The sequence below is a fragment of the Buteo buteo genome, chromosome 18 (assembly GCF_964188355.1).
Source record: "Buteo buteo chromosome 18, bButBut1.hap1.1, whole genome shotgun sequence".
In the NCBI taxonomy this organism is placed as follows: Eukaryota; Metazoa; Chordata; class Aves; order Accipitriformes; family Accipitridae; genus Buteo; species Buteo buteo.
In genome coordinates, this window is record NC_134188.1 from 14371623 (window position 1) to 14399335 (window position 27713).

At 34.7% G+C, this 27713-nt stretch overlaps 1 protein-coding gene across 1 annotated transcript in view; it reads right to left on the reverse strand.

Moving 5' to 3' along the window:
- DYNC2H1 (dynein cytoplasmic 2 heavy chain 1) overlaps positions 1-27713 on the reverse strand; it is a 189028-nt gene that overhangs the window by 158860 nt on the left and 2455 nt on the right. Inside the window, exons 2-30 of the mRNA XM_075050027.1 lie at positions 25823-25993; positions 24676-24811; positions 24233-24351; positions 23521-23665; positions 22496-22728; positions 22103-22237; positions 21895-22008; positions 21589-21700; positions 21290-21414; positions 19788-19963; positions 18239-18434; positions 16968-17063; positions 14979-15131; positions 14770-14868; positions 12038-12177; positions 11718-11946; positions 11124-11251; positions 9741-9856; positions 8359-8486; positions 5124-5273; positions 4153-4358; positions 3150-3305; positions 2944-3058; positions 2388-2558; positions 1819-2201; positions 933-1065; positions 725-842; positions 445-557; positions 236-355 (exon numbers count right to left, since the gene is read on the reverse strand). Of these exons, the coding sequence (XP_074906128.1) occupies positions 236-355; positions 445-557; positions 725-842; positions 933-1065; positions 1819-2201; positions 2388-2558; positions 2944-3058; positions 3150-3305; positions 4153-4358; positions 5124-5273; positions 8359-8486; positions 9741-9856; positions 11124-11251; positions 11718-11946; positions 12038-12177; positions 14770-14868; positions 14979-15131; positions 16968-17063; positions 18239-18434; positions 19788-19963; positions 21290-21414; positions 21589-21700; positions 21895-22008; positions 22103-22237; positions 22496-22728; positions 23521-23665; positions 24233-24351; positions 24676-24811; positions 25823-25993 (4416 nt within the window). The remainder of the gene's footprint in view (positions 1-235; positions 356-444; positions 558-724; positions 843-932; positions 1066-1818; positions 2202-2387; positions 2559-2943; positions 3059-3149; positions 3306-4152; positions 4359-5123; positions 5274-8358; positions 8487-9740; positions 9857-11123; positions 11252-11717; positions 11947-12037; positions 12178-14769; positions 14869-14978; positions 15132-16967; positions 17064-18238; positions 18435-19787; positions 19964-21289; positions 21415-21588; positions 21701-21894; positions 22009-22102; positions 22238-22495; positions 22729-23520; positions 23666-24232; positions 24352-24675; positions 24812-25822; positions 25994-27713) is intronic.

The following is a 27713-nucleotide window of genomic DNA, read 5'->3' on the forward strand; positions in this document are numbered from 1 at the left end:
AATAAACAGGTGGATGTTAGATGAGGTGCCATGTAAAAGACCTGAGTATTTCAAATGTGTACAAAAGAATTATAAGAACATGTAGTTTTAAGAATTTCTCTATAAATTAATAAAATGGATTTGTTTGGGGTTTTTTTCTTCCAAATCCATATGAATATTTCTTTATGAGAATTCAAAAAACAACGTATTTGGTAAATTTAAGATTACACAGTGGCATTACTGGATCAACTACTACCTGGGAAGGAAATAGCGATGGATCAATTGAACCTTGTGATTTTTTTCCAGCATCAACACAGTCAATTAACATTTTTTTCAGGGTCTCCTTCATCTCCAAAGCCAAACTATTTAGCCACACCTGACAAAGAGATAAAAACACCTCAAAAGTTACATTACAAAATAATTTCTCAAACATGCTTGAACTATACTTGGATGTGATTTTCTTACCTCCACATCATTTGACAGAAGAACTTTATTTCTAAGTGGCACAGTTTCTCCTTCTACAGACTTCATGGCAACTATGTATTTAAAATCTTCATCAAAGCTCACACTATTAATGCCTATTAATCAGAAAATGGCAATGAAGTTATATATTGTTAAAGTCAAACATTAATTCCTTAGTCTAGTAGCCGAAAGAGAGTAAAAAAAAGACTGCAACAGATTATTTAGCTTTGAAGAATCTTATTTCTAAATAAGTACATTTCACAAATGAAGATTAATGCATTACCAGCAAAAAGTTTCTTAAGATGAGACTGGATAACCAGAGGATTCGTGGACTGTCCTAAAATTTCTAGTAAGTCATCATCTCCAACGAAATAGAATCTTGGAAATGCCAAGCGCTTTTCCTATGTAAAAACAAAATAAATCAGTTTTGTTGATTTAAATTAAAACTCATTGACTTTCTTTATAGAAAGCTACATTAATGTCAGCTGTACCTCCAAAAACTCATTCAAAGATCTCTGACATCTCTGAAGCTGGTCAAGTATGGTAATTAAGGTATTTTTTATTCCTGTCCAGGCATTCAGTGATGTTATCCTACTGTCACTCTTGATATCTGACATAATGGATCTTGACAGAAAAAAATGGAATAATTCATAAAACAACCATTGCAATTTTAATCTGCATATGATATACAAGTAGTTACATAAATAAAAATTAAAGCATAGGTAAGTCATACATATATCTGATATATAACTTTCAGATTTCAGTATTAATAACAAAGCATTTCAGAACTCACATCAATGTCTCCAATGTAATTTAATAACTGTTTATTGCTAAAATTTCTCTATCCAAAACAAAGAAAATTCAATTCTTGACTTTTATTTCCTTCTAAGAAGTCATTGTAACTCAAATCAAGACAGATAATGGTACATATCTTTCTACATTTCTAAAACCTCCTCCCTTTTACTCTCCTTGACTTCTTTGGAACAAATAAACCATCTGTTTCTCCCAAAAGTCCATCTGTGTACTTTCTTAACGAACACAGTGCTTGTCTTCCACAAGAAATGATTCTTGAAGAAAACAATTACATCACCTCTGCTTCTGTTGACAAGATTGATCTTGCGTTTGCCTGTCTTGTTCGTGATTTTTGACGTTTTATGCGATTCCTTTCTTCACATGTATCCCATTAAAAGAAACCTACGTTCCCACATTTATTCAGATCTATGTCACTGCCACACATCTATATCTACTGAATTCCTGTTGCTGACCTTCATCTCCATATATATTTCAATTGTCCCATATATTTTCACCATAAAGAATGTTCTAGCCTACACGTGTCAAAGACACTGCAAAAAATAAGTTGCATTCCATAACACTAACCTAAAGTCTTCATCAACTCTGTTAAAACGAGCCTGTTCTTTGGGCAGAGCTCCACGACCAAATATCGGTTCCAAATAGACCCATTTCCTTTGAATTTGGTTTAAATTCTGCAGATACTCATCCAACTCAGCCAGCTTTTTTTCCCAGATGGACACTTTATCTTCAAAACCTTTGTAATATGTAGAGTCCTTGAGGGACTGTAGAAGACAGCGATGATCTCCAACTTGGTTGACTATGTCCTTCCAGTCTTTAATAAGCTTGATAGTCTTGCCTTGGCTATCTTCATAATCTGTTAATGTAAAGACAGCTCCAACTCCCCAGAGTTCAAGCTCACGTAATGCTTCTCTGATTGTGACTTCACCTTGGGCCCGACAATTCAAATCCTATTTAAAAGCATAAATAGATTTCATCTGAAACTACAGAGCTTGCAATAAAATTTCCATTCAAAAATATAACATAAATTCTATTTCTATAGTAACAAAAATAAAAATATGCATACAGAACAAGATATACTATATAAAATCAACCATAAAATAAAATACAGTACCTTTATTTGAAATTATTCATACCTTAAGTTCTGTTGCTCTTTCTATAATGGCGTCCGTCACTTTTAGCAGATCTCCAAATAACAAACCCTCAAGTGTAGTGCCTCGGGGAAGACCCAGAAGACGAAAGAGATCCAGCCAATGGTCTGGAGAAAGATGTTCTCCTCTTAGGTATTTCAGGAGTGGAATTATCATCTATAGGAAAAATGTATGTGAATCCATCTGGTCTTTATGAAAATTGTATCTGTTTGATTACAGAGTGACATGATATTCAAACAAAAAAAAAAATTTACATTCTTAAGCTGAAGTAAATTTTTTTCAATTCCTGGGTTTAATGTTTAGGCATATAACTGAGGAAAACTCACTGCTAAATGTGTGTCTGTGTAAACTGTAATGACCCTCCCATTCACTGTAAGGAACTAAAAGGTTCTCAGAAGTACGTGAAATGTTCAAAATAGTATCAGAAGATATTTTGTTAAATTGTAACTGATTTTATAAAAAGAACTGAACAATGAGCTACAGAATGGAGTAATACAAAACATTTTTTATTTTATACCCCTTTTTGTAATTAGCATCTTACTTTATATTTGTCCACTTCTTTTTGCAACTTTACTGTCATTACAGTATGTTCTTCCATCTTCCTCATTCTGTCATGCCAGTTAAACAAAAATTCTTCAAATAGGTATGTTTTACTCCTGCATGAAAATCAAATATAAAAAGGTCATAACAACACAGTACTACAACCACACATATATGTCCATGAAAAATAAAGTAACAAAATCATACCTAAAAGTAATCCAATCTTCTTTTGCTTTTTCCTGAAAACCTTGATAAAACTCTTCATACAATGTCCACAATTCTGCACAACTCTTAATATCTTGACATACAATTTTTGACAATGAGAAGTCAGGCTCTTCCAATTTAAAATGATGGCATTCTTCACTGAATAAAAAGATCATTGTATTATACATTACATTAGTCCATTGCACATTTATGGTTTAAGAGATGGTATCATATGGAAATAATTATACTTTTTTAAGAAAAGCCATTGGCTTCATTGAAGAATATTGCTGCCAACAGCAATTTCCTTAAAGTCTCCTTCCTGAATAGAAATAATGAATGAATACAAGGGATAACTCTCCTACACAGCGATTTTCTCCCATATTCACAATTGTTTTCCATAAATTTTCATTTCTTTCTTATTTGTGAGAAAAGTGAATTATTTTGTGCCTCCAAAAACAAAGCTTGAAAGAAAATGATTTTTAATCGTTGCTTCTTCCTGTTAAATAGAAAGAATATGCTAATTTTATTTACTATGATATTTAAGTGCCAAACTAAGAATTTAAATAGAAAATTTTGTCCACTTAAGATTTGCAATAATGAGCTTACTGAAAGTAGGCAACCAGTGCAAAAATCCTTTCCTTTCATACAACAATCTATCAGATAGGATACTTACTCAAGAAATGGAAGAAGAGAGCAATTCTTAGAGAGAATTTCAGAAGTCAGAATCAAGACTGTAATGTACAGACTCCCTTACATGAAAGCCTAAGAGATTTCTTGAATTTTTCATTCCAAAAAACTCTACAAAAACTTAGCTTGAGAAATTCACATTATGTAAAATCAACAAAAAGGACCCTGAAAAACTAATGAGATACATGTAATACAAATAAAATTAAATTCCTTATATTATCTGTGGTGTCAAAAATCAGTTAACAATTCCTGAGATACTATTGCTGCAAAAGATTCATACATAAATGAATAAGGTATACATGGAAATAAACATACATACATGAGCTTTTGTTTCACGGTTTCAAGTTCATCAAATTCTTTTTTTTTTTCCTTTATGATCTGAGCACTTTTCTCAAGCACATCCTGGTCACCTGCTTCAATAACATCATCACTTGGCTTTAGCTGATCCCAACGAGCTTTAAACTTTTCTAGGTCTTGAAGATACATATTAATACGTGAAATCACATTTCCTTTTATCATTTCAATCTGTAAAGCAAGAGTTGAAATGAAATTCCTTCAATGGTTTGTAACTATGATCAAAATCAAAGTATCAACTTCAAAACTTGATTGAAACTTGATAACTACAACTTGATCGAAATTAAACTCAAAAAACTTCTTCTCTAATACCCTAAGAAACAGTTCACATTTATTCTTCTGGTTTATTTGAAAAAGGGAGCACTATTTATTTTTTTTTTAATGCTGGTATTTGAGACCTATTTATTCAGCCTATTCTACCTATTTAGCCTGCATCTTATAGTGCAAAGAAAAATTGCTATATTTGTATGGCATATTGATATCTTCAGTAGAACTTCAAATGACGTCAGCAATTTGCCTATGGACTGGAATTACAAGACTTCGCATAGTTTAGCAAAGTTGTGTGAAACAAAAATAACAAGCATCAGTACTAAAAACATGATAAAGTAATAAAAATGCTATCTTTTCACTGTTATCCTGTTTTCCTCAGTTAACCACTGCATTCATTAAGCCATCTCTGTCACCAGAAAGTTGTTTGAGAAAGAAGTACAACAACGTAACATTCATTTCAGCATCAGTTCAACCGAAGTTTCACTTAGTTATTGTTTAAACAGTCTAAGTATTCTTCCTTTAAAGACTCTCCTTCAACTCAGTAATGTTGGTGTTAATGCTGAACTGAGAACATTTATGGACTTAATCTAAGAAAAAAATATTTCTGCAGACTTATTCAAAAGAATTTCAACATTTTTAGATAAAATATTAATCTTTCATTGTTACCTGTTCTGTAATCATAAGCTGGTGGCTTTCCATCATTAATTCAAATTTATCCCATGTAGCTCTTAGGTTACAGATAGTGTCCAAACCTGCACCAGCCACAGTTCGCAAAAGTTTGTTTTTATCTTCAGCCTCTTGAAATAGGAGAAAAACCTAAATTCAAATGGATTAAAAATATGTATGTAAAAATTCAGCAAATCCTATTTATCCAAACTATAAGCAAATACATAAAAATCATCAACTGTGTATGCACAGATTATATGCTTATATACAGCTGCTTTTTTAATACTGTTTATAGAATAACTTTAACACACTGGAAAAAATAGTATCTGAGGTATTTAGAGAAATTCTACATCTTAACCCTGACATGAGATACACGGAAGTGAATGTTTACTATGAAACAGGTAAGTGCCTCTTTCTATATTGCAGAGATCCACTCAATTAGATTTGAGCACAGCAGCAGAGCAACAGAATTCAGTAAATATCTGCATGTGTGTGCTGGGTCTGGCTGGGATGGAGCTCATTTTCTTCATAGCAACTCATATGGTGCTTTTCCTCAGGAACAGGTTTGGCATCAGTCCATCCATGGGAGGTTGTGAGCAATTGCCCACTTGTTTTGTTTTCTTTCTTCCATTTTTCTTTCACTTATTGATCCCAATCCATGCAGTTTCTCACTTTTACTCTTCCTTTCCTCTTCTCCTGTCCCATCAGGGATGGGAGAGGCTGCTCGAGGGAGTAAGGAAGTGAGCAAGCAGCTGTTTAGTGCTTAGCTGCCTACCACGGTTAACCCACAACAATATGGAATAACAAAAAGCAGAAATAGACACACTTCAAATAAACCGAAATTATACTCATATTAAAAAAGCACAATTTTTTTTCACCTGATAATGGGAAAAAAATCCAGTTTTTTTCCCACATACTAAGAGCCAACCAAATTTAAAAAAAAAAAAAAAAAAAACAAAAAAAAAACAAACCAACTTTTAAACTATGTGAGTCAGAAAAAACTGAAATAAACACATAGAGGTTTACACATTTAGCAAAATGTCCTGTTATGTATGTTTTCCTTTAAAAATTAAGAGGTGACAACAGGCACAAATGCTAAGGGACAATACTGTTTTGTAAATTACAGAGAATTAATTATCTTCAACATTCAACAATTCTCCCAGAGTTGCTACAAAATGTAAATACTTATACACAACCTAACACAGTCCTTACTGAGTTAGCAGCCAAACAGTTAAACTGTATCCAAGATAAAGATTAAGCTAAAATTAGATGTCTGTACATGGGCATGTTAAGTGGGCATCTTAAACGCCATTATCACCAAAGAAGATCACTGAAACCAAGTTCCCAATCATTTAATGACAGAGGTTTCCAGCATTACTTGAGATCCCCTACTTTATCCCATCTGCTTTACTTCCACTGCCCCAAAAGTTATGGGTCTTCCATATGTCCTGTGTCACATCTGCCAGCCTTGTACGGAGCTCTCAGATATGCCAGAACATCCCCAAAACAGTAGACACCTATGTATGAACAACTGCATTGAGCTCTTAATGGAGCTAAGAAATCGATTCAGGAGGATCAGTGACAAGGTGTCTACTTTAGAGTGAACTGGATTGCTCTGGGCTACAACTGACTATACTCACTAGGGACTTGATTCAGTTTCTCACAAATACATGTCTAGGGCCATTTGAGATGCCCTAGGGCACTTGCCTGGCTTCCAGTTGCAACTATACAAAGGTAGAGGCCTCCCAGAGCTCCCCCGTTATGTCTGCCAGTCTTGTGTGGATGTTGGATGTGCATCTCAGTAACTCTAGAACTGCACTTTCCAGTTGGGAAGAGTTAATATGGCTTTTGTAGAATTCCACAATTTTGTAGAACCAGAGTTGTCTAAAGGCATCAGTAAGGGTATGGATGAAGGAAATTAAAATTATATATTCCATTTGGGTCTCTAAAAAGCTTTTAACACAAATCCTCACCAAAGGCATTGAAGAATACCTGGTAACTTTGACATAAGAACAAAGGTCCTCGCAGAGATAATTAATTGGGTAAAAGATAGAAACAGAGATAGGAGGAAATGGCTAGTTCCTGCAATAGAAAAAGGTCACCCATGGAGTTCTGTAGGTACCTGTGCTGGACTGCCCAAGGTGTTTATAAGAGTTGGAAAAGGTGACTAACCTGTGAGATGATAAAAGTTTATTGATGATACTATGTTATTCCAGGCATTAAAATAGTTCACCACTAAAGAACTGCAAAATGAACTTAGAATAAATAGTGACTGACAATACCAGTGACAAACAAAATTCAAGTAGGTAACCATGAAGCAACATATGTGTGAAAAAATAAATTTCACATGTACAAGTTGAGTTCTCAGCTAATGACTGCAGTTCAGGACTGATATCTTGGGGTTATGACAGCCAGTTTTACAAAAATGCCAGCTTAATCTCAGCAGTAGGAAGTAAATCAAATGTTAGGAGTCACAAGGGTCAAAAAGAGAATAAAAGAGATAATACTGCTATTTCATCATATAATTCCATGGTTTGTTCATATCTTTAAAATTGTACAAAATTCTGTTGGTCCCACAGAAAAATATTATTGCAAAAGTAGAAAAGACTTACCAAAGGGCAACAAGGATGATCAAAGTTGTGAGTGGACTTAGGTATAAGAAAAGATCAGGTAAACTAAAACTCTTCAATCTAGAAGAGAGATGGCTGACACAGGACACAACAAAGAAGAATACAATCATGTGTCATGAAAAGGAAGAATAGGAACTGATTAGGCCAATGTAAGACTTAAATGGTAGGAAGTTAACAGATGGCAGGTGAAAAAAATAAAAGGAAGGGTCCTTCATGTAATGGGTGATCAATCTACACTCTACCAGTGGATCTTTTGGATGTCAAAGGCGTATTTGCTTTCAAGAGGAGATGAGGTAAGGTTGTGGAAGAGAAATCCACTGAGTGTTACTATATGCTCAGGAGCCACATAAAACTCAAAAAAGGTTTTGGTTGGAGGGTAGAAGTGTGGGAAAACATCAAATATGCTACCCTGACTTTATATTTTCCCCTAGGCAGCTGCTTTATTCTACTGCTGGAGACAAAATACTGTGCTACGTGGACCACTGCTCTGACCCTATATGGCCACTGCATGTTCTAAACTAGTTATATTAAATATGTTTCCATACTAGAAAGCAATTACATTTTTTGATAGCTGTTGTTCTGGATATGATAAAATAGTATCTTACCCCTTCTTTTCGTTCATGTAGGTTTAAATATTTCAAATTGTCTTCTGCTACTTCCTCTACAGTCTGGGGCCTAATCACTAATGTGTCCATGGCATCAGTGAGAAATGAAGAAACATCACATAGGTGAGCTATATAAAGGTGGAAAACAAAGTTATCACGAAGCAAATATTTGTAGTAATAAATATCTACTTCAGATAAATGTACTGTGATACAACATTGTCATAAGATACAATAATGCATGCAAAGTAATTGCTTAAAAAATTGCAGACCCCGACCTTACATGCTGCTTCAACAAAAATTGCAAGTTTGTGTTTACACATAGCTTTTTAAATGTAATCCACTGCATTCAGTGTATGATTTAGACCGTAAGTATCAAAGTCCCTTCTGAGAATTAAACATAAATATGTAAGGCATTTTTTTTATACACTTTCAAAATCTCTGTAGGTCTTTTTCGGGAAAATGGAGAAAAATAGATGTTAAAATTGCTTTTGGGGTTTGGGGGGTTGTTTTGGTTTGTTTTGGTTTTTGAAGAAACTAACTGAAGCCACCCTGCTTTAAACACTGAAAAGATTCACAAACAAAAGCCTGATTAAGCTATAATGGTGTATTTTCCTACCAAGGTACATCTTTTTGGTACTGAGAAAGGAGCTGTACAATTCCAGGGACTAACACATCTTCCAGGAAACAATTCATCTTTCAGGCTCTGGAGAAAATTCACTTTCTGCACAACCCCTGTTCTGTGTTTCCTGTGCTGATTGCTACATTTAAAGCACAAAGTACCGGTACTTCTCATCATATTCACCTTACCCCAGTTTGTCTAGCTGTTCCAGATATAGACAGACCACCCAAAAACAGGGAAGTATTTCACACTCTTTAACACTCTGCATTTTGACAATCTAAGTGACAAGTAACTCTAAGGAATAAGCCTAGATTATTTAAGACTCTTCATGAAGTACTTCAATTTGTGAAAGAAAAATCTAACAATATTTTTTAATTACAACACTTCATGATGCCTCCTTCAATTACCCTCAAGTGCCTAAGAAATTTTCCTCCCTCAAACATCAAATAAATTTTTCTCCCTGAAACAACAAAGAAATTTTCCTTCAGAAAAAAGAAACAAGCAAAACAATGTTCATATGCATTCTTTTACAACAGGAACAGATGTGGCCAAAACAAGTGAATGGGAAAGATGCACAGGGACATCAAGGAGTCTTAGGTTAGGTCTGTAGTGAAAAATTAGTGATATTACTTTCTCTGCACTGTGATTTCTGCAGTTCTCTGTGCCCAGCAGTAAAATATTTCTTAAAAAGTGTATTTACATTAACACAAATGTCCACAAGTACAACAGAAACAAAAAAGTACTATTCATTAAAGTCATTTACCTTGAATAGATTTTCTCAAAGAAATTACAAGAACATCATACAACTTCTGGATGAAATCATCGATTACAGTTTTCACAGGGTTGCAGTTAACAGTTAAACAATCTATTCTGATGGTGCTTCAAGACAAAAGATTAAAAAATAGCAAATATTCAGTAGTATACTTACATGTCAATATCCCTAACATCTATGCATGTCTATAGTTTACCATGATTTTGTAGCCTAATAAGAAAAAATTTCCCTCATAAGCTATGACATTTATTTATAGAATGGGAAAATCACTCATAGTATTGAAATATTTATAACCATTATGCATATATATGCAGTTTTATGGCGACTAACGTCTAATGCTCTGCTCCTCCAAATAGTTAGAAAATTGCTTGATTTTATGTAACCAATGTCACTAAACTCAAAAGGACTACTCCTATACTCAGAAAGAAATTTTTTTTAATTATTTGTACAGTCATGTCTTTAAATCTCTAATTTCCATGAGAACTTACTAACCAAGGCTTCAGTAGTCCCAAGAACATAAGAACAGCCATAGTGAGTCATTTCAAGGCCCCATATCTAACATCTCACAGTGACCATAAGTAGATGTCTAAAGAACACTAAGAAAAAGGGCTACCTTATTTGATACTTTCCCGAGTATCCTCCCTCAACACCAATTATTTTCAACTCACGGCACTTCATAGCCACGTGTGGTTTCTGGCTATAAGACATGTCAGCCAATTTCTCGTCTACTCATTCCAGTCTGTCCTTGAACTCATGAAAACCTTTACTACTCACAGTATCACTTAGCCAACAAGTTCTACCAGTCCATTCTCCTGCATGAAATGTCATCTATTCTTCCTTGCTCTGGACGTGATTCCCACCAGTTTCATTTGAGAAGTCCAACCATGCAATACACTAAATTCCATGTGAATATATGTGAGAATAAAACCCTACACTACCACATCTTAAAATGTAAGTTATAAGAGATAATCAAGTGTTTCAATACAGGAATTATTGCACGTATAAACATTTACGAAGTCTGTTCCTTACTGCCACATATACTCCACGTGCACGGGACTTAGCTAAAATAATTGTCAAAACATCACTGTGTTTTGCAGTATTTCAGAATCAGCCCTGAATTTTGAGGGGGTTTCCCATCATATCAAAGGAAGACATTAGAAGTTTTCAGAGAAGGCTGCGCAGATAAAAGGGAATAAGTGTCTAAAAATAAAACTGAAAAACAAGAATCTAAACATTTTAAAAGTACATCAGTATTTTAAAAACACTTGACATTCTATCCATACCTCCGTGTAAGAAGAGTATTTGTATTTTACTATTACCTTTAAAGTATCTGATAGAATTCATTATTCAAACAAAAGAATAGTTACACCATACCTTGGAAGACGTTCTGCTTCTTTCCCTTTCACTTTTAATGCTTTGAAGTTTTTTTCCCAGTCTTGTTTGCTATAAAGATGTGTCTTCACCAGAGTTTCCATATCTACTTGGCCAATTATGATCCATTCCTTTTCAACATTATTTTTTATTTCATGGAAAAGAAATATTTTCCAGACTAAAAAACTCTGTTTCTCAATAATATTGAAATACGTTAATACTGTTTTCAAGCTACATTCTCTTTAACCTTTGTGTTTCTTCAATTACCTACAGATTCTCTTAGTGCAAAAATCAGGAGGTATAAAATGTTTGACATATTCACACATTTAAGGATAATCAAAACAGATTTTGAACAAGAGTAAAAAGACAGCTATAATACTGAGGTTTCAATGGGAACTGTACATATGCTTCAAGTTAGCTATGTGCTTAAGTGGTTGGCTTAACATGGATGGACTTACTAAGCTTTTTCTTAATATGCCTTGCAGAAAAGGACAATAATGCACAAATGTCATTGCTCAGTTACTTCTAGAATGTCTGAAGCCTAAAATGATACAAATCTAAAAAAAAAATCATGAGTCAGTCAAATATTGAAAATACCTTGAATTGATTAGAAACATCTGTCAGCCTTCTGAACAAATCCTCTGCTTTACTGAAAGCAGTCAGAAACCCATCTGCATTTCTTTCGGTCATAACAGTGAATATAGAATCTTCTTCTGCTTCACTTACTCCCCTAAAATGATTTGGAATGGAGATGAATCTCTTCATTTCTCTATAATATCTAGCTCGTACTTCTTCAAAAGGAGGTCTGAATTGCAACCGGCCTTGCCTAAAAAGTGAAACAAATCATACGAAAACTAATATTTGAATGTAATCTGAGCCAGAATACTTTCTTAGTAGGAAAAAATTATATATCTTACTTGAATGTTAGATCAATATTTATTTCTGGTAAATTCTCATTGAGTGCTTCCAAGCCCATTTGATACTGATGCTCCAGAGCTTTGTAAAGTTGATGATTCCAGTGCTGTCTCCAAGCTTTCATATCACATGATCTGAAACCCTAAAATTTAACAATGATTATTTTTATTTTATTTTATTCCTCAAACCATAATGATATGCTGAAACTGAACACAGTACAATGCCTTCAAAGAAGTATCACACCACTGGAACAGACTCCCCAAGGAAGTGGTCACGGCACTAAGCCTGTCAAGGGTTCAAGGAGCATCTGGACAATGCTCTTATGTCATATTGTTTACTTTTAGGTAGTCCTGCGAGGAGCAGGGAGTTGGACTCAATAATCCTTGTGGGTCCCTTCCAACTTAAGATACTTTATGATGCTATGACCAGTTTGAATATTAAGAAGGTCTAGAACTATTACATTTATTTCAAATGAATATAGGAATAAAAAAAAAATCCAAATCAAATGAGTCTTTATGGCAGTTCAGCATAACAACTTCACTGAGGTTCACTGCCTATTGGTTTAGTATGAGATTCTTCAAGGTTACTCTAAAATGCATGGGACTCTGCTAGAAATAAGATACAGAGCTAGCTGAATGAGACATCTAAACCTGTATCACACCTTTTATTTTCTTATGATATGTAAGCTATCTTTTAAACAGTATTTCAGAAAATTCTTGTGTGTTTCCACAGATCAATGTTAACTAATAAGTAGTTGTAAGGTTTTATCTTAAAGTATTCAGATTTTCATTGGAATCTGCTACACTGCACTGTAAGAATGTATAAAGCTGTATCATACACTCAAGTCTGTAAATGGTCACTTGTAAGCCATCCAGGGATTTTCAAAAGGGCAAGACAAATTAAAAAAAGAAATTAGAAACTTCTTCCAGCTTAACAGGTTCTCTTCTTACTGAATTGGATAGAGATTTTCAGCCAGGGCTTCAGAGGCAGTCTAAGGCTGCTGCAGGAAGCTACACAGTTAAGGTCTGCCCTACAATTCAAGGCTGCCCAGAGGAACTCTTCCAACAGAAAGATTCCAGAGATTAAGAAAACCTGAAATTGTCTCAATTAAGCCTTAGTACAATTACAAATAGGGTTTTTAAAGAAATATGTAAAATCTTGATGACAACAGCAGTAAGACTATACCATCTTGTAATTTTGGATGGTGAAAACAGGATACTCTTGGTTAACTTTTATCACTTCTAGTCAAGGATAAAAAAAAAAAAAGTGACTGAATACAGTTTAGTTAATTTTTCATATAAAATAATCTGTAATATCAAAACAATTTTCAAACAGATCTTAAAATATAGACTATTAATTTTCACACATATACTGACTTCAAGATAAAAATTTGCAAACTAAATTTCAAAAGAAATTACAAACCAAAAGCTGAATCAACATACTTATTAATTATTCATATTATCTTGAGAAGATGGAAAAATTATACGAAAAATACTGCATTTATTTGACTGGCAAATACCAACTAAAATAATCTGGTTTTGCATTAGAAAGGCTAAGAACACCACATCCATCTAAGAATATAGCCCTGTTATTGCTAAAAGCTATAGGAAAAATTAAGCTGACTTGAATAATACCTCAAAATAGCTTAGATGATAGCAATATCATCTAGTTACTCTGATGAGATGATATTCTTAATCATCTTAACTCGATGATCTTAAGGGCCTTTTCCAACCTAAATGATTCAATTCTAAAAGTTGACAGTTGATAAGTGAACAAATACAAATTCAGCTTCTTCATTATTTCAGGCAGAAATGCATTTTAATTCTAAACTTTATACATTTGTTCTATTCTGCCTGGGGATTACTCACTTCTGTACCAATGTCTTTATTTTACCTTATGTTAATGGCTCAGACACAACTGATCTACACGACCTAAGGTTTTCCCGTTTCTTTATCTAACCCCTGTCATCTGACCAAGTGTTGTTGTTCTCCCATTACTAGCATGACATAAAAAGATTATCCTCATCCTCATTTTACTTCACATCTGGCATCAACTAGTACACAGTCATTTTTCCTGAGCTACCTAGTAAATCCTTAACCAAAATTAATTCAATCATGCTATGTTTTGAGTCTGTCGTGGTTTAACCCCAGCCAGCAACTAAGCACCACACAGTCGCTCACTCACTCCCCCCGCACCCAGTGGGATGGGGGAGAAAATCAGGAAAAGAAGTAAAACTCCTGGGTTGAGATAAGAACGGTTTAATAGAACAGAAAAGAAGAAACTAATAATGATAATGATAACACTAATAAAATGACAGCAGTAGTAATAAAAGGATTGGAATGTACAAATGATGCGCAGGGCAATTGCTCACCACCCGCCGACCGACACCCAGCCAGTCCCCGAGCGGCGATATCCCTGCCCCCCCCCTTCCCAGTTCCTAAACCAGATGGGACGTCACATGGTATGGAATACACCATTGGCCAGTTTGGGTCAGGTGCCCTGGCTGGGCATGAGAAGCTGAAAAATCCTTGACTATAGTCTAAACACTACTGAGCAACAACTGAAAACATCAGTGTTATCAGCATTCTTCACATACTGAACTCAAAACATAGCACTGTACCAGCTACTAGGAAGACAGTTAATTCTATCCCAGCTGAAACCAGGACAGAGTCTTAAATCTTGACTACTGTTGGAAAGTCAAATGTTCATAGTTTGCAATATAATGAAACCCTGCCTGTGACTCAAGGCTGGCAAAACCAGTTCTGAGCTCCTGAAGTCCATCTTTCCAACGCTGCTGCTGACAAAGTAGATCAATATTCATGAGCGATATAACCTGTTAAAAGAATTTTAAAGGATAATAAACATATTCATTACCACGTAAATGAAAGAAAGGGTGAAGTAAACTGTAAGAGATATGATTTCAATTTCACCTGGAAAATATACCTTTTCAATGAAGTTTGTGTGCCACTTTCTTAGTTTTCTATTTTCAGTGGAAAGCCGTTCAGCAGCAGCTTGGAGTTTTTGGATATAAGCTTCCAATTCTCTAGGATTATCCCATGTTATTTGAGTTTTTCCTCCAGGACCAGATTTTGAATGCTTGAAAAATATACAAACTTTGTAAGATTTAATGACAACTATAGTCTACCAGCTAGAATACAGGAAGTGATAATATGAGAAAGAAGGTTTTACTCCTAGTAAAAAAAGGAGGACCTTCCTCTCACTACTGCACTAGAGACATAATAATCTGGCAAATCACAGATATGTGAGCATATCATTATACCTACATCAATGCACTGGGGAAGGATTAATGCCAGACTTTTAACAGAGCTTGAAATAAATTCACTGATGTTGAGACTCCTGCCCCACACTCATAAGCAGACATCTTAAGCTGAGAGGACACCTTGAACTCCTCCCTTCTTCTTTGTTCTGAACAGACCAAAAACCAAAATGTGACACTAACAATTGCTATGCAATTTCATCTGTTTATAATGAAATAAATTTTTTAAATTACACTGTAAAATTCCACTGACTTATAAGCAGCTTTGGGGAGTTCCATTTCTCTGGGCTTTTTATCCAGATATTGGGGGGCTTATGCTTTTTGCTAAGTTTACAGTAGAAAATCAGAAGACAAAAGCATCTGAAGCTCCACAGCCAGACCTATTCCTAAAAGTAGGGCAGAAATCATATCAAATAGGAGAATATGTTGTGGCTTTGAACACCTCTGCACCATCACTGTCTTAGGGTCTGCGCACTAACGGATTCTGTGGCATAATCTGCAGGCAGCCCAAGGAAAATTTAAGAGACAGTTTGGGAACTTTTTCCAGGACACATTTGAACCTACATACAGTTTGGTCTGGACTGTCCACCATTTTGTGTGAACTAATCCCAACCAAAACATCCTTTCTACTTTTAGTCCCACTCTTATAGTCTGTCTTGCAAAATAGTTCTCAGGAGCAAGTTTCCAATCTTTTCTGTAATACTTGTTCTGGAGGCATTATTCTCTCGCCCAATACAGAGTTTATGGTCATGCTATAATTCTCCAGCCATTCTCACATTGTAAGAGTGCTGGAAGAGGGTGGAGTGTTTCAAACAGATCAAAACCAGTAAACTGAAATTCATGATATACATGTTTCTCCAGACATAAAATAGATATGGTGTTAAAAAAATGTAGATTTTAGTGTAACTTTTAAGTTCATATTGTCCCTTCAAAGCAGAAAAATGAAAATAAATAAATAAATAAATTCCTCCAAATTGCCCCAAATTCCTTAAAAGAATCTAAAACTTCTTTAAGTATAGTGAACTTCCTACCAATTACAAAAAAAAAAAAAAATCTCTTCTCAGAGCAACTATATTATGTCTGAACACCAACCCACTGTAACAAACTGCATGCATAAGTCAATAATCAGGTAAATCCACAGATTCTTTGTTCTTAATCTAAACCAGAAACTATCCAATTTCAACCTGCCCAAAAACATTCAAAAGAATTACAAAATCCACAGAGATTTAATAAAAGTCAAAACAGCGAAACCATTCCTTAATATGAATTTATCTTCAGAATAAAGTATATGCCATTTTTACTAAAATTGACCAAAATAATATTATTTAGAACTGTTAAAACAGGAGTTACATTACCAACTACTAAGGAATTCACCACATCGTGGTTCATGTGTAAATTCAAACACTAAAAATAATTCCTGAGAGAGCATGTTACGCTAATATCCGAAGTAAAAAGGAGTAAGCAGCTGTTTAAATCATAACATTAAAAAAAAACAAAAGGCCCACTGATTTAAAAAAATGTTAATTAAACAGATGGTGTTGCTTGTATGGGAAGGCTACAGTTAAAAAGTCCAGCAATAAACACAGAAAAAGCAGTACAGAATAAGCACAGACACCACTGAAATTAAAAATGCAAAGAGAGGGGAATTATTTCACCTTAATTATCTGTTCAAATGCTAGAGCAGATTGTAACATCATTGGCTTCTGACTCGCAATCATTTGTTGATCAATAGAATTATAAAAATGCGCCACCTGTAAAAATAGAGAGATTAAATTTACAAGAGCAGATTAAAATACTTATATGCCAATAAGTGTAATGCAGGATATTTCTGAAAGTATTGCCCAATCAATACCATCAAGATATGAGTATTAACTATACTAGGAAAATGTTTACAAAAATAAAACACATATGCAATGCTAATGTGATCCTATCTTTGTCTAGTGATGCATTCTAATAGCAAAAAAGAGTGCTACTTACACGTCTGAGGCAATTATACTTCACCTTAAGTGAAGTTCAGTCTCTGATTTATTATAAGTGGAACAGTGCCATTTCAGAGGCCTTCAAGTATCCATGACATCCACCAGGATATGACACAAGACCTAAAAAACACCTATTTACTTCCAGATTGGCAGCTGGAGTAAGAGGGATAACCTACAACTTGGTTTACCCTACAACTTGGCCACACATAGACATCTAGTGCCTTTTGAGATGACTAAGGTTTTCACTTGGGCACCTGTCAATGATCCAGATGCATGGGCATCTTGTAGGTCTTGTGTCATCTCTGCCTTAGCTCTGCAGATATCTCAGATGCCAATGACACCTCATGTGAAACTGAATTGAGCCTGTGTATCTACATAAGAATTTTTACCAATATATACATATTTATTCTTGCATCTTACAGTAACAGAAGAAAATTTGACATGGTCTTGCAGCTAAAACATAAGCCCAATAAAAACTTATGTAGCATTGAGTCCAATCAAAAAATACTGCCCCCAAAAAACAAGCACACATTCCATTAAAATACTTATTAATATCTTTTCAGTGGAAAACTAGCAATGGTGAGGACAAGCTGGTCCATTTTATGACATCTTCCTTCAGTTATAATAATCAGAAACCAAGACTAAAACCAGGAGATCAATGAATTACTTGTCTTATTTTTGTATATACATATAGTAAATTCACATGGCTTTAATACTATAATTCATTTGGTTCCAAAAGAAGACACATTCCGAAATTCTAAAGCAGTTCTTTATTTTTGTTTTCTTTTAAGGACTTAGTAATTTGTTCAAGAAACAAGTCACTTTCACGCAGACAAACACAGCAAAAAGCTTAACCACACAGTCAGAAAAGATAATAGTCTAGAAAAGTTCTACTACTAAAGCTGAGAAGTCAGAACAGGAAGTTATTATGGCATTTAATCTTATACCTGTTTAAGGATGACCGCCTGCTTACAGAACTTTTGTGCAGTGTTTGCAACATTCTGTATTTTAGCTGGTATGGCAAAACCGAGTGCTGATAGCTGACGTACTTCTCTTAGGAGAGTCACCAAACGATCTGAATAAAGTATGTTTAATGTTCCAAAAACGTGATCCAACTCCATTACTGGACTATTAGCTTGGATGCTAAACCAAAATCAAATTAAACATATTATTGAATATAATTTGATATTCATCCTTTCTTAGGTGCATTTTATAATAATATAACAAACAATTCTAAAAAGTTTGATGTCATTCTATTACGTTTTTCTATGTTTATTAACATTTTAATTTACTCAGAAATTATTCCAGTAACCTTTCTCTTAATTCAAAGTCACTGAAGACAAGAAGAAATTAACAATGCCTATTGGTTTTGCTTGCAAAGTTTTTCTGGCTTGTTACAATAGTTAACATGTAACTCACAGCCAGACAGTATTTCTCAGATACACTGGATTCATCATACTCTCTCAAGCAGGCACTTTACAGGCCCCAGCCTTCAGCACTGCAAAGGGGAAGAAATTCTCAGTGGGAATCAATCCAAGAACCAGGGCTTGGATCAGTGGAACTTTTTGGTATACACAATCAAATGCTAATAAGAACATCAGCCGTTCTTTAGATTTTACTCCATTTTTTTTTTTTTCTACTGTAGTAATGTTTCTACCACCATCCTTCTAGGCTTCTTTCATAAAAACTTCAGCTTTACTAATTTTTTCACTTTTTTTCTCATCTTCTTCTAGTTCCTATATCCATTGTATTCCTTTTTGCAGTGAGCTACCCCTTTTCTTTTCCTTTTAATTAATCTCTTCACATAATTTAAAATCTCACAATAACGAAATCTTATGGTACTAATAAATTAGATGGCTACTATATATTGGAGTGCTGAATCTGCTTATTTGTTATATTTGAGTGTTTTTCATAAAATAAAAGTTTACACATAAGTATCAAGTCCTGTATCCTCTGAAATGGTAGAAAAACTTTTTTCAAAGAAAGCTTGCAACACTCAGACATGCAGACAGAAACCATGTGGCCAATCAATTAAAAAAAAAATGTTAAAATATATTTCAGTATCCCATAAAGTAATTTCATTATTTTGGGGAACACAATTCATGAGGTTTAAATTTATTTTCTTGCCCTTCTTTCAACTGCTCTATTTAGACTGCAGAATTTCTGTTAACAGCCATACTCTAATCTCATCTGATTTCTAGATATTATCACTATATGGATTACAATGTAAAACAAGTAGTAACAATAAGCAAAACAAACATGTCTTTCATTCCAAGTGTTAATAGAAACTGCAAGATTAGCTATTAACAATATCCTGTATACTTCACCTTACCAACCAAGCCTGGCAGGATGATGAAATGATAATAAACTCTTCCATTTTGTTTCTCCATTCATTCTCAATTCTGTAAAGATTTTTATTTCCTTCATCAAATTCTATTGAATTACACCACACTACAGATTTCAACATAAACATTATTTAAACAAGAATGTATTTACCAAAGTCCTAACTTAGGATTTGATAATTCTGACTGGATATTCCTAGACCAATCATCAAATTGTTCTTGTTCATATACTTTTAACTGTTCCAGAAAAGAATCTGCACTTCGATGAAAAGTTTGAAATCCAGGTAAGTCAGACAGAAGAGATTCTGCCAGCTTGGTAGCATCATCCACCTTAAACACAACCACAAAGAAAAGCCTCTTAACTTCCCAGTATTCAATCAGAAAAATCACCACAATAAAAATCAGTATTACAAAACATCCAAGTGGGATTCAAAAACAGATTAAGAAAAAAAATGTGAAACCTGAATTGTGCCCCAGGTGTTCAAATACCCATTACAGTAAATTGGTTCTGAATAAGTTGTCCACCACAGGTGTCTACCACTATTAAGACACCCCAGAGTATCCCACCTGGTTTTTAGTTAATTCTCCATAAAGGTACAGATCTCCCATGCGTCCTTTGGTGTATCTATAAGGTCCATGCCAATACTCAAAAGGTATTTCAAATGAGATTCTACATCTACATGTCGACAAATTAATCAAAACCCTAGTCAATACAATCAGTGAAGATTTGAGAGCAATTAAAAAATTTAGCACAGCCTAAAGTAGACACACAACTGACATCAGCTGAACTGCTCTCTAGGGTCCTTAGCAGACCAAGCAGAAGAAACAACTGTGAAACTTGAGCTGCTGCTGTTCTCTCTGTAAGACACAGAACAAAGCAACACCTTTAAGACCTCCACCCTTTGTCACATTCAGATGAAATGGGCCCTTGAAATTTCTGCAAATCATAGGTGAATGTCAAAAAAATGGGCTAACAGTTATTTTGGGATAAGCAATTTCTATTCTCATTCAAATCTATCGTTATTGTAAATGGCACTTTTGTTTACAGAGAAAACATTTTGCTTTCAACTAGTCAATACTTTCCAAAAAAAGTTCCAGAGTTTCCAACTAAAGTGTAAATACAAACTAACAGAAATAACCTAAGTTAAAATAGAGTCAAATATGTTTTAAACTTATTCTGTTGTAAGAGAACACTGAATCGTTTGACATTCACTTTTACTACAGTCTCTGTAGTAAATTCCCTGGCAGGCATTGACTCAAAAAAGTACTACCAAGAAATCCCTTTGATTTCAAGATTGGCAATAACAAGTGAGAATCAGGATGTCAGAATCTGGCTATCTGTAAATCTTAAATAAAATTTTAAAATGCAAACTGGAGAATAAAATTTAACAAAAACGCTTCCTCTCAGAATTTTGGTCTTTTTTTTGTCAAAAAGTTAAGTTATAAAAGCAGGCAGTTCAGCGTATTATGAAGACTGTCTTCTGGATCAGTTAATAAAATTCAACTTAGCAAGCAGCACCACTGATCGGGAATCTTGATTATGTAACTCTTGGGAAGTCCACAATTTTTCTGTGGGGAATTCCCCACAGAAATCTCAAACACCGTGGTTTATGTTCTATGATAATATTGTGCCTAAACAGTAACGAAATCTGTTACCTTCAGCTCCAGCTGCCGTACCCATACAATATTATTCACAACTTCAGAAAGGTTTTTGCCGGACAGTGGTCCAGAAACATCACCAGGAACACCATGGCATCGAGTTTCAAAGTCTGTCTGATACTCTAACACAAGCAAAAGATTCATGTTAGACCAGAAACCTAACAGAACAAGCTTAAAATTATTATTGTAGTTATAAAAATATACTAGGGATACTGACATAATTCTAAAAGTAAATAAAGAATTCTAGTATTTGCAAAAGAACTAATGCAATTAAATACTTTTAAATACATTTTTACCTTTGACATAATCTTGAAGTCTTGCTAGCAATGTTTCCCTTTCAAAAAGCAATTCTTTGCTTATGTTTGGATGCTTTATCAGCTCCTTATATTTCTGAAATGTTTGAAGAAGCTAGAATATGAAGTTTAGAAAAATTATCTCTTTCTCCTGAAAAAAAATTAAACATATTCTGACAGTACTCATTAGTGCTGTTCACAAGCATTGTCTTTGGCTCTAAGTACTTATTCCTGTGCTCTAAACTGACTACTTAAGAATTCAGTAATTTTATCTTTAGGAAAGTTTTCAGACTACAAAAATACCCATACCTGCTGAGGACTGTCCCGAATTTCTGAAATAAATTTCTTCAATTTGCTTGCTATTTTTTGCTCTGCTGGTGCAATAATTCTTTCATACTGAGAGACTGCTGCTTTCCATAATGGCTAGAGATAAGTTCATATGTTAGTTTAGGACTATCCATATACACCATAAAAAGTCACAGAAAGAATGTGAAGAAATTAAAAATAAGCATTATACCTCTGTGTAAGGATTATAGTGTACAGGATTTAGGCCAGCAAAGGGTTCAAACACTTGGGCAAGATGTAAAGCATTTTGTTCTCCAGCTGGCAAAAAGAATGTAAGTTTTTCATGCAGTGTTCTAACAGTTAGCACCTATAAGGGAAAAAAATATTTAACATATCCAACATATTTTTAGATAAAACTTAGTTTTAGAAGCAAAAAGCACAAGCAGCACATTCCATCCCTCTCCTTTTTACAAGAAACTTTTGAAAGGCTCAGGCAAACATGGATTATGAAATGCTGTCTGACCCTGAAAAGGCTATAGAAGTGTTTAATTCCCTTTTTTAACTTAAAACAATATTGTTTAATTCCGTGTCTAATAAAATAAATGTGTATAATTCAAATCTCTACCTCATCAAGACGTTTGCCAAGTTTGGCTAATGATTCAGGGAAATATTTCTCATTTTTCCATGGATGTAGAGTATAACGTTGCCACAGTTGTCCAGTTAGGTACTCACAAGCTGACACCCACTGCTCGCAAATCAAGATACCAGCTTTTAGATTTTCCTTAACACTGTGAAAAGCATCCTCCCACAAATTCAAAGCTGCCAATTTTCTCTGAACGTATCTACCTAGTGAGCCACCTAGAACACAAAAAAAGTATACAAAAGCAATGTTATGTTTGTTTAAAATAATTCCTTTAAATGCTACACCACGTTCCAATTGTTCCAATTACATTTTTTAAAAAACTATTGCAATGTCTTGATTTCAAACCACACAAATGTATCAATAACTGATTATTTTCTTTCAGATTCAATAAATCTCTTAAATGTCTCCAAGTTAAACAGACGTTGGTCCAACATCAGAAGCTGATGGATTTGGATTCTGGAATCCACACACAAGCATGTGTCTTTATCAGCAGTAATGGCAGCAGCTGGCTACCCCCAGCAATCCTTCCCCTCATGCACACACACATCTGGCAGCAGCAGACAAACTCCCTGTCTTATGCCTGTCTCAGAATGTGGGACTGCTGTCGAGAGAATGAGAGAAGCAACCTCTCTGCACATCTTGCTCTCCCCTCCACCCAGGCTGAATCAAGCCTCAAATGGGGGTTTCTGTAAACAAACTTACTCCTCTGAGAGAAAGATAAGGAGTCAAACAGAAGCAAGACATATCCAGTCCACAGGCTGAAAGGTATCCAACTCCATCTTGTTATTATCTATTATCTTCCCAAACATGTGAAGGCATCTACCAGAACTGGCTGTATTATTGGATACTATAAGGCAAATAATATTCATGGATCATAATTACAAGAAGAAAGCACCTTAATGCTGTAGGCTATCACTGGTGCCTTTAGGAGGAAGAAGGTCTCTGCTCAAAGAGTAAAATGAATCCTTCTCAACTGTTCATTTAATAAAGACTGCATAAAGGTTTACCTATTACATCCAGGAGATTATGCATGCGTGGCTGTGGATAAGGATCATGTTCTGTTTGTCTCCACACACCATCCACAGTATCCTTGGTAGTCTCCACCAAATCCACAACTTCAAATAATGAGAGACTATCCAAGTTGTAATAATCCTAGAAAAAAATATCCTTAATACAATTACCTTGCAACTAGTATTGTAGCAACATTATACTTTCTGAAGCTGGCAATTGCTATAGTTTCCTGGGTTTTACTGCTTAACAAAATAAGGCATAATCCAATCAAAAAAACAAGCATTTGTGTAAGTTTATTCATGTGATGAATGCATTGATATCTGAAGCGTTACACAAGCAAGCACTTTACAGGTGCCTAAAGTTTTGCATGATAGCATTCATTATTATCATCTGCATTTTCAGTTTTCCTTTTTTATAATTTCATGAATCAATTTCTAGTTCACAAACTGTAGTGTACTGTTGTATTTCTACAGCAGCTTCTAGTATTCAATGGTCAAATCTGCTCCCAATCAAATACTGGCATTCCCATTGTCACTAGAAACTACATGAATGTCAGTCATTTAAAGTAAAATTTTGCCTAAGAAAAAAATAACTAAATAGTTACATATTCATATACTTGAACAGATTGTACATATACTGACATATTTCATAAGAGCATTTTTTACTAAGCCTACAAATATATCGCTGATCATACAAAAGAAAACATACTTTTGCAATGTCCTCAAACAGGTCTTTAAAATGAGACGCTCTCTCTTTACTACACCATTTACTTCCATGACGAGCACATTCTATCCAGAACTGAAATTCATCTGTTGGTGTAAGTATAGCTGCAAATAATAATGGAAAATGTTTAAATATGAAGTACATGAATGGTCACAAAATATTTTCAGTCACAACACACTTTCTAAAGCAAATATTTACTGTATGGTTTTGTAATTATCCTTCAACTTCAGACTCTGACTAGATGTAGTATCAAGTTCATACCAAGAGACCAGAGCTAATCATCACTAATTCCAATCTACTCACCACAACCTGTTATATTTCACACTCTGCAGTCACTGGGATAATGGAAGACTGAAAACTCAACCAGTAAATAAACTATTTACTCCTAATTTAAAATTAACTATAAAAGACGTAACTACAAAACAAACCTCGCACATCATCTTCACTGAATTTTGTTCCTGTGTAATTAGGATCTGATCTTCTGAGAACAGTACTCAAGCCAGCTTCAAGCTCACTTAAAAGTTTCTGGAGTTTGGGTTCAAATGTTTTACTCCATCTCTCATCCTGCAATGAAAATTTCAAAAATTGTGACTCACGTGATAGAACAATTACTATTTTCCTCCCATTAATCTTAAAAAAATAATAAATATTCAGATTTAATAGCAGTAACCAACCACATGGTGGGACAATGTAATAATTTCTTTTTCTTAAAGTCAAGGAAAAGCACCTCATTCTTTTCACTTAACAATTCAGAATAATACTGTAAAAAAAATTTTTATCACAAAATCAAAAGTCAGTTGTTGGATTTATAAAGGCACCCTGAAAATGTGTTCAAAATTCTTTGTTAATGAATTCTCTTAAGTTAAATAAGTTTGGAAACTACTTCTATAGTAGAATCTGGAAATTGCTAGAATCAAATATTAAAAGTTATTGTGTTTTTCTAACATTATTTTATTAATATTATGACATACAAGAAATTAAAAATATTTAAATGCTGAAACTCTGCTTGTTCAGCTTATGAAGTACAGCCATGGTCACTGTTTTTGACAAAAAAAACCACAAAGGAAGTATAAATATAAAATCTTTAATGTAACAGAAGGAAAAGCCCCAGAACATTTTTAAAAAAGCAAAACTATGAAAAATGCAGCTGTACAAATTAATCTAGAGTCTAGCACACCTCTCTGCCACATATTAAAGAATCATAGTTTGCATGATACAGACCTATGCATTTCATATAAAATACAAGAATATGTAAAACAAGAAAAGGACACAAGACTCGAATTACTGGTGGAAAGGAGGTAAGAAGCTGTTGTCTCCATTAACCACCACTGCTCAGCGTATTCCATATTTCTATAGAGTCAGGCATATGTATGACCAGAATACTCCTCTCATCCTTACTGATAGGAGGTGAAGTACCTTCTGTAACTTAGAAATTAGAACTATCATCCATTATTTAAGCTCTTAAAATATTTTACTTCTAAAACATAAAGTATTTATCTAGAATAACTAACAACCTATGAAATTTCAATGTTTCAGTATAAATCTACAGAACATTTAAATTGGTATATTGCTCACCTTCAGTAATACTGGTGCAAAAACTTGCCGTACAGCTTGATAAAGGGTGTTAATTGGTGAATCTAGCATAGATGACACAAGAATATTACTATGAAGATTATCTTCTGTAATTACATCAGGTCGCAGCTTAAAGAACACCAACACATTATTCTTTGAATCAGTAGCTTCAATCTGTAATAATCAAGAAGACAGGATTTGTTTAGCAAACTGTCATTGACTACATATTATAATAAATTACGTACACCATTACACAAATTATTTTCATCAAGAAAAAAATTGTAAAATACCATGTTACTCCCTACGGGCTCTGATAACATTCTGGTAGTATCCAATTTGCACAGAAAATGAAAACTTTTATTATACTCATTCCTGAGTTTGTGGGAACCTGAATTCCAATATCAAATATGTAATGCCTTTTTCTTTATAAAATATCTGTAAATACCATAATTACCTACGCTATTTTGATTTTGAAAACTCCACTTACACTTTCTGGGGACAAACCAGAACCTCTACGTTCTGCCTAGAGAAGACTAAGCATCAAGTCTGTATTTTTTGTTGCATTTTTACGCTACATACCTTCAGGAATATTTTTCTACATATTCAGTATTGTTCTCCTGAGTCTGTAAATACATAACTCTATTGCAATTCATAGATTTGTCAAGGACAGAGAAAGGCATGCTCCTTCACCTGTAAAATCATAAGTTGTAACATGACTCTTGTTCCCTTCACAGTCCAACTTATGGGTAAACTTCCAAAAATTGCCATAAAATCAATTATTGAAACTATCTGTGGCTGATGAGAATTCATAAAACAGGAGAACACTATTAAACATTTAATAACACAATAGCAAAATATACACTAGCTGAAATCCCAAATTCTTTGCAACTGTAAACATCTGTGAACTTTTTTTCTGTTAAAAGAAACAGAGGGCTAGTAAGAACAGCTTTCAATCATACTGGACAGTATCAGTTTTACTTTTTTACCAAGTCTTTAGCCTAGCACCTAAAGACATTGTTTCACTGAGGCAACAGGTATATATTATAGTCCCGATACGCATCTGATTTTCCACAGCTGCTGAGAGTGGCTTTGTATGTTAGACAGTGGCTCAGCAGCACAATCCAAAAACTGGTACACATAAATGTTCATTCTTGCATGAACATAGCATGCACTAGACTTCACAGACTACACAGATGATTACACCAGGAGGTGTGTAAGTTACTGGTCCACATGGCAGTTCACATGTTAACAACCCATTACACTAGTCTTCAGTGCAGAAAAAAACCGTCACTGGCGTAACAGACACCACATCCCTGGTCTCACAGCAGAATGATGGGATGCACGTCAAGACCCACCCTTTGCCTGTACACTCTGTGTGGCAGGCACCACACCATGTCCTGATTACATGGCAACATTCACTGGACATCACACCCAACAGTATCATTCGGATGAGTCACTCGCTGAGACAAACACTCAAAGCAGGACATTTCACACAATGAACCTCAGATTTGCTCACAGCTGGACACATCAATCTGCAAAATGCATGATTTGGACAAACACCCACCTTGGGACCTGTCAAATACCATTGAACGTGCCACATATTGGGCCACGTTTTCTGCACAGACAATGGCAACACAAGCCTTCCAGTCACCTGCATGCACCCTTGCCCAGGAACAACCCATACATCAGACTCCACCTGGCATTTGCAGCAAGGGAGCATGCCATTCTCCAGGCTGCATTACGTTCATGCAGCAACAATATACATACAGCACACTGAAACTACATATCAGCATGGGCACAATCCACTAGAAATATATGACTGTCGTGGTTTAACCCCAGCCAACAACTAAGCACCATGCAGCCCCTCACTCACTTCACCCACCACCCAGTGGGA